General features: G+C 30.2%; 1 protein-coding gene across 1 annotated transcript; it reads right to left on the bottom strand.

The window, feature by feature from the left end:
* Positions 1-1,861: 1,861 nt before the first annotated feature.
* On the bottom strand, positions 1,862-2,910 carry LOC108485987 (uncharacterized). The gene is made up of 2 exons (XM_017789819.2): positions 2,531-2,910; positions 1,862-2,252 (listed from the first exon to the last, which is right to left on the bottom strand). Exons 1-2 carry the CDS (start codon positions 2,729-2,731, stop codon positions 2,124-2,126), a joined length of 330 nt encoding a protein of 109 aa, XP_017645308.1. The 5' UTR covers positions 2,732-2,910; the 3' UTR covers positions 1,862-2,123.
* Positions 2,911-7,371: the final 4,461 nt, after the last annotated feature.

The following is a 7,371-nucleotide window of genomic DNA, read 5'->3' as shown; positions in this document are numbered from 1 at the left end:
GTCTAAAGTTTTGTGGTAAGTAGTCTAGATGATTAAAGAGCTATTTTTTTTTTAAATCATCAATGTTATTATTATTTCATGATTTTTTTTTCATTATTAACACCAATTTTAATTATCTACATGATTGGAGATGCGATTTGCTCAAATGGAAAGCACCCGAGCTTTTACTTAATCCAAGGAGTTCACAAAAGATTTGACATTTCATTCCTACTTCTTCGAAGAAAAGATGTTCAAATTCTAAGTGTGATTTGGTTTAAGTGCTGCTTTGTTTAATATTTGTTTGGGTTTGTATGATTTGAATTCAATATTAGTATGGAGTTCATTTATGATTTATCTGAGTTTGTAAGATTTGATTTCAATATTATTTTGTGATTTATTGGGTTTGAATTATGACAATTAATATTTAAATTATTTCAGCAATGTTAATTATAAATTTAAATTATTGTTTTATCATATATATTAATGAAAATTTTGAAAGCCATCAATTTACGTTGATGCTAAATGCTTTTCTACTGCACTTGTTTGTTTTGCATATATTTATTTGAAGTATAAATATTTGAAGTTTTGAATACAACATTGTTATATGAAATAAAAAGATAAAATATAACATAAAAAGTCATGAAAATTATACAAATATAAAGCTCAATTGAGTTCAAGTCTCAACTATAGTAAAGTTAATTCCAATATTTGGTCCCTTTAGTTGGACATATTAATTCCAAAACTATAAATAAAATGCATAGTCCAATTAACATGCACAACCATTGAAAATTATAAATAAGGTTAATTCCAATATTTGATACCTTTACCACAGCCAAGTGCAACCTAATTTCAAAATATTCAATAAGGTATTCAAAAAAATTTCTTCCATTGCAATCAACTACATTTCATCATTTATGTCTTTTAAATTTATTTTATTTAATTAACAGTTGATTTTAACGGTTTTAAAAATTAATTAATTGTTTATGTGGCGCATGTGAATTTGTATGTTAATGACATATTAACAAAATTAATAGAAGTTAACTTTTACATCCATTTTGAAATACTTTAACAAACAATGCAAGTTTAAGAACTAAAAAGATAAAAAAATTAAATAGACAGATTAAAATAACTTTTTTATAAAGTTGAAAGGTCAAATAAATAATTATGTTAAAATTTATTTATTTTCATGAGGTTGATGGCAACATAGGAATTGAACATATAGTACCACTTATTAAGTAAATAAAAATTAAGGAACTAAGCAAAGATTATATTCATTGAATGATAAGAGTGTTTGCTTAAACTTGTTTCACTCAACACCATCATCGAATCTGAAATATGCTTTAGATTTGTATAGGTTTTGTAAAAAAACTTATTAAGTGCATTTTAATTTGTTCATTAAAGAATGATTTTGTGAGAGAATGCAAACTGAGTTGTGAGTTGTAAACATTGTTGAGTGTTTACTACACAAGTTTTCAGGGGAAGGATTTGAAGGTAAGTGTTCTAGTCTTTAAGTGTACCAAGGTGAGATCTCCATTCTTCGGAAGTAATGAAGTGTGAATCACTTGTTGTATTATGGATTAAATAAAGTAGAATACTCACTGAACTAGGCTTTGTAGACGTAGGGAAAGTGAACTACATAAACAAACCTCTGTCTTTTTTATGTTTAGTTTGCATAGTTTTTACAATGTCAAGCCATAGTGGTCAATGCAATTTGGCACTTCCATTACTCATTTTCAATAAAAATGCAACTTAAGGTAGCAACAATTTTATTAGTTTTCAGTAATACTCAAAAAAATTTACATATTAATATGCTTTAGCAATCCAACAATCTTATTTCACATTTTATTCATGTAGAATGTATAAGTGTTGAGGACTAAATATATTATTATACCAAATAAAAAAAAGGCCAATTCACCATTTATGTTAACAATTTAACTAAAGAGGGGACAAGTGGTCAAAACAATTGTAACAGCCAATTTTGGCCCAAGCAAATAAAACAAATAAAATAAAACCCAAATAACCAAATAAAAAGTCCAAATTTTAAATCCATTTACAACATATGTGTGGCCCAACAATATAAGACCCATTCCAGACCCAAATTCAAACCTAATTAAAACCCAAACTACCAAAGCCCAATTCTAACCCTAGCCCATTACAAAGAAAACAGCAGCAACCCTAGCTGCTAAAGTTTTCAGTCGCCGCTCCTCATCAGCAAGGCCACCACGTGCGCCGTTTTGTCCCACCACACGCCATCTTCTCCACGCCTCTGACACCTGCAGAGAGATTAATGCAAAGCATCAGAAGAAGTAAATGGCAACAAGACAAAAACAATAAAACGAATAGTTGGTAGATTGGCTTTAAAAAGGCAAGACCCATCCTTTGTATTTTTTTTTACAGACTTACGAACGAGATTAATCAGAAAGACAAGAAAATCTTCTAAGGTGATTTCACTGTTTGTGTTTCAGTTTCTAGTTTTTTGTATTTTATTTTTTTCTTTTCATTTTTTACATACGAAATAATAATAAAGTGATAAGATAATAATAAAAAATACCTCCGATTCACTGTTTGGATGTGCTCCGGTGTTCTCTCGCCGATTTGAAGGTCGCTGAACCCCTGGGGGTTCGGCCAATGGCCGGGGCGGGGAACGAAGAAGCAAGAGAGCCCTTCTCTTTTCTCTTGTATTGTTGTGCCGGGGCGGGGAACGAAGAAGCAAGAGAGCCCTTCTCTTTTCTCTTGTGTTGTTGTAGGCCATGAGGGTTCCATCTTCGGACCTGTTCAAAAAGAGGGCTGAAAGGACATGTTTCGCGTAACACTGATCGCCGATTCACTGCGTGGGCGCGGAGGACCCTTGATGAACCCAATCGGCCGGATAAAGAAAAGAGAGAGAGAGAGAGAAAAGGGCTCTCTAATTTTTTTTTAAAATGGAGCTGAAATGACAAGAAAGTAAAAATTTTTTTGGCTTTAATAGCCATACAAAACGCTACCGTTTTGCACTCCCACCATGCGCCTCAAAACGGCGTCGTTTAGGGGGGGACCCACGACCCGACCCGATTAATGGGGGGATACGCGTGTTGTATCCAAAATGGGATATTTTCTGTCGTGGTCCCTCCGCGTTTTTGCTATGTTTAATTCAGTCCTATTCTTCTTTTTTTTTTAATTTTTCCCGCATAATTTGTTTTCGCTGCATTTAGGTCCTGCATTGAAACGTTGTGCATAGAGGGTTGGGGGTAATTGCCCAGTAAACCCCTACTCTTTCGCGCGTGTTTCATTCTAGTCCTTGGCAGCTTTCTGTTATTTATAATTTATGCCCTTTTGTTTACTTTGATTTTAATTTAATCATTGCCCCTTTTATTTCAACTTGTTTTATCATATTTTATTATATGTTTATTTACCATCTATTTAGATGTTATATTTTATTTAGTTTAAAACTTTATATGTCATTTGTAAACTTGTCATGTTGTGTATTTTTAAACTATTTTGATTTTGTTTATCCCAAAATTTTTTTACATATCAATTATTTTAAATATATACATATATTATTTACTTTATTTTCTCTTTTATAAACTGTTTCTTTTATATTTCTTTATTTTGCATGTTTATTTTAAACCTTTCACATGATGTTTTAAAATATTTTTTTATTGATCTCTTTGAATACTTTATATTGTTTTATCTTATGTTAAAACATTATTCATATTAATCATTATAAATGGTTACATTCTTTACTTTATAGTACCATTTTCTATTTTAAAATCGTTTCATGTATCATTTATTTAAAATTTATTATTATTTTAAATTGTTTTACATACCTTTCAAAATTCTATTTATTTATTTTCAATATTCTATTTATTATTCATTATAAGTTTTTATATATTACCTATTTTGCACTTTTATGTACATATATGTATATTATTTATTCTAAAATTTATATATATCATCTTTTCTTTACTTGTTTTATACATTATTGATTTTGAAAATTCATCTTTTACTTTATTTATTTTTAAACTTATTTATTATCTTTTCAAATAGTTTTTACGTTTTAGTTATTTTGATTTGCTTTAAACTATTTTTTTTAGATTGTTATATATGTTTTATTGTTCTTTGATTGATAATGTTGGCATGTAAATAACGTATGTTGAGTCATTATTGGCATTGTATGTACCATAATTTGTTCACTTGCATTTTCATATTATTGTCGTACATTTGTGTGATGTTATTCATGTATTATTGTCCACACTCATTACTATATTGTATTTCATATCATTGCCTCACGGATTAAACCCCAACACATTTATCCAACTTAGATCGTTTTATTTTATTTCAAACAAAATAAATGTACGTTGTTAAACATCGTAATCGCTATTATTCAAAAACAAAAATTTCAAAATAAGGCAATGTTTCGCGTTTTGGAACATCGAGAAATTGTGCCCTAACTTACGGGGTTTCAATTTTCTTGTTGGTTCTAAATAGCCAAATATCCTTTTGAGTTTTAAAATACACGGAATTCCAATTAAAATTAAAGATAAACTTGCGCTCGGGAGTTCACGGTATTGTGTCCTAACTTACGAGATGTGATACTCCGATATCTCGAGACGAGGAAATCTTTAGCAATCGTTTTTTTAAAATCGACATTAACAAAAAAGGATTGTATTTCAAATCCATTCTTGATTTTCAACTTTCGACATTGAGACTTTAACTAATCAATTTGGTACCAATTTTGGGCGTGTCGAGGGTGCTAATCCTTCCTCGCACGTAATCGACTCCCGAACCTTTTCTCTCGAGTTTTGTAAACCAAAAATGCCGTTTTAGTAAACTAAAATGTTTTATTAAAACAAAGGTGATCTGATTACACCTAATAAAGATCGGTGACGACTCCGTTTTAATTTTCACTTTCAAACAAAGTCAATTCCTGTTTTCAAAAAAATGGTTTTGACAACAATAAGGAATGGAAACGTTAGTGACAAAATTGAAAATTTTTAAAATTTGATAACCAAAATAAAAATATACTAATAATTAGGGGACTAATTATATATTTTACCCTTATAATTATAAGCATAAAATCTATTTATAAGTTTTGAAGATAATGGAAGAGAGGTATGTTTTTCTTTTCCTTTTTCTTTTTGTAGTTTTTCCCTTTAACAAGGGAAGGTAAAGTGATTTGTGGTTGCAATTAAGCAAAGCATAATACTTTTTCTTTTTAAATGATAAATCTTTGGATATACTTTAGCATCTCAAGCTTTCAAGTCACTCTTGCATATACCTTACTTGCTAGAATTCACGGTGATATGCTGTGTTTTTAATCATCAAAAGGTTAATTCATAATTTTTCTATTGAAAATGTAAAAATTAATTTTATATTTTATAATCAAATTTAAATAAAATATTTTTATTTAATATTATAATTTTATAAGAAGATGGTGAACTTTTTGAGATTGGAACTTCATGGGGCTACTTTGATGTTCCAACGAAGATTAATGTCGATGTTTTTGAGGGTTTTAACTGTTGCTTTCTTTAATTACTTGCAGAGTTTGTGCCACATTTTTTTTGGTGAAAGAAAATAAAAAAAATTAAATTAATTCATCATGTGCAAGAAAGTCATTTATTTTATCGGCACAAAGACTAATTTTATAACACCCTATATCGGATCTAAATGTTATGGCCGAATTCTGGAAAGTTACAAATGTTAGTTTTAAAACCCAAAATTTTAAGTTTGAAAACCATATCAAAACAACACTTGACCTTGACCAAATATTTACATTTTAATTTGGAAAACATGTATACATTCATTTAATTTTTTTCTTGCAGCAGAAATCTCAAATTATGAGAGTTTTGAAAACCATGATTTGATTTTGAAATTCAATACTTTACAGTTTAAAATAAAATATTCAAAATATAATTAAATAGTTCCAAAATAAGAATAAATCCAAAACCAAAGATAATCTCATAAAGTCCAATTAAAACAGTCCACTTGAAAATAATACTTTACTTAACCAAAAAAAAAAAAACACAATTTAAAATCCAAGCTCCTGCTACGTCGATCCGTCCTAAGGTTGCTGGTTACCTGAAAGAGAAACATACAAAAAGTGAGCTTATAAGCTCAGTGTACAACATCTCAATCAGCAAATCAAACGCATACATGTTACAGATGGTAATTCAGATTTGTGCTTAAATACATATTCAAATATATTTCCATTAACAAAACAGATGCAGAATCAGATACATAATCATTTTTAGAGGCAAACACATATACAGATGCATGTACAAATTCTATCCCATCCGCTACACACTATTTTCGTCCATCCTTACACACCAATTAGGGTATCGAGTACCCATCCAGCCCCACACACTAATTAGTAAGTGTATGTCATTTTTTAGAAATATTGCAGTCAAGCTGCCAAATATATTATGCGGTAAACTGCTAGAAATAGATATACGTGGCTAAGAAACCAGAACAAATGTATGTGGTATCAAACCACCAGATAAGGTAGATAATTAAATTGCCAACACTTCCTCCATCAAATCATACCCAACCCAATGCACATGAATACACTAACAGATATTCTATATACAGATGTCATGCATGCTTTTCATATGTAATCATGCTTTTAGAATTATTAGAACATAGGTCATACATGTATAATTCACATATCATAACTATGTCACGTACAGAAGCATATTAACATATATCATAATTCAATTCTTATTTAAGCAGTATAAATGTAACACCCCACACCTGGCCTAGACGACAAAGTCAATTTTGGAGAGTTACATTGAACAACATTCCAAACATAACTTCGAAACTCAGCTTTAAAAATCTTCTAGAGTCATAAAAGACTTAAAGGAGTAACAAAACAAGTAGTTTAAGGTTTATGATCCTACTAAGTCGAAAATACGAAAAGTTAACTAACAATACTAATAGTACTAAATAGTTTAAAGCAGCATAGTCGAGCTTCCCATTCGCCGACCCGCTCAAGTTTTTGATTTACCTGTAGTTCATTCAACAACAGAATAAATTAATACCTCATAAAGAAACCAACTATATATATTCAATAGAGTCATGGTTAATGTAACACCCCAAACCCAGCCCAGAAGTTATGGCCGGATCCGGCATGCCACATCAAAAACGTTAAAAAAATATTCCATTCTAAGTCCAGAAAATCGTACTTGATGTTCAAAAGATTAATTCATTAAGGGTTAAAGTGAATTGAAGCTGTGCACCAGGTAGGAAACCGGAAAAGAGGTGGTGAGTCCATCGGACTGCTTAAGTACCAAGCTCCCTTCGGATCCAATCCTAGACATGCAAACCGCCATTACCACACCTTAACGTCATGGATATTTCTAGAAAACCGGTTCGATTAAGTGATTTTTAGGAAAAGTGATTAATTTTGGAAAATAC

This window comes from Gossypium arboreum, chromosome 6, assembly GCF_025698485.1.
Source record: "Gossypium arboreum isolate Shixiya-1 chromosome 6, ASM2569848v2, whole genome shotgun sequence".
NCBI lineage: Eukaryota > Viridiplantae > Streptophyta > Magnoliopsida > Malvales > Malvaceae > Gossypium > Gossypium arboreum.
Note: the sequence above shows the minus strand (reverse complement) of the source record. Positions and strands in the feature narration are given on the sequence as shown.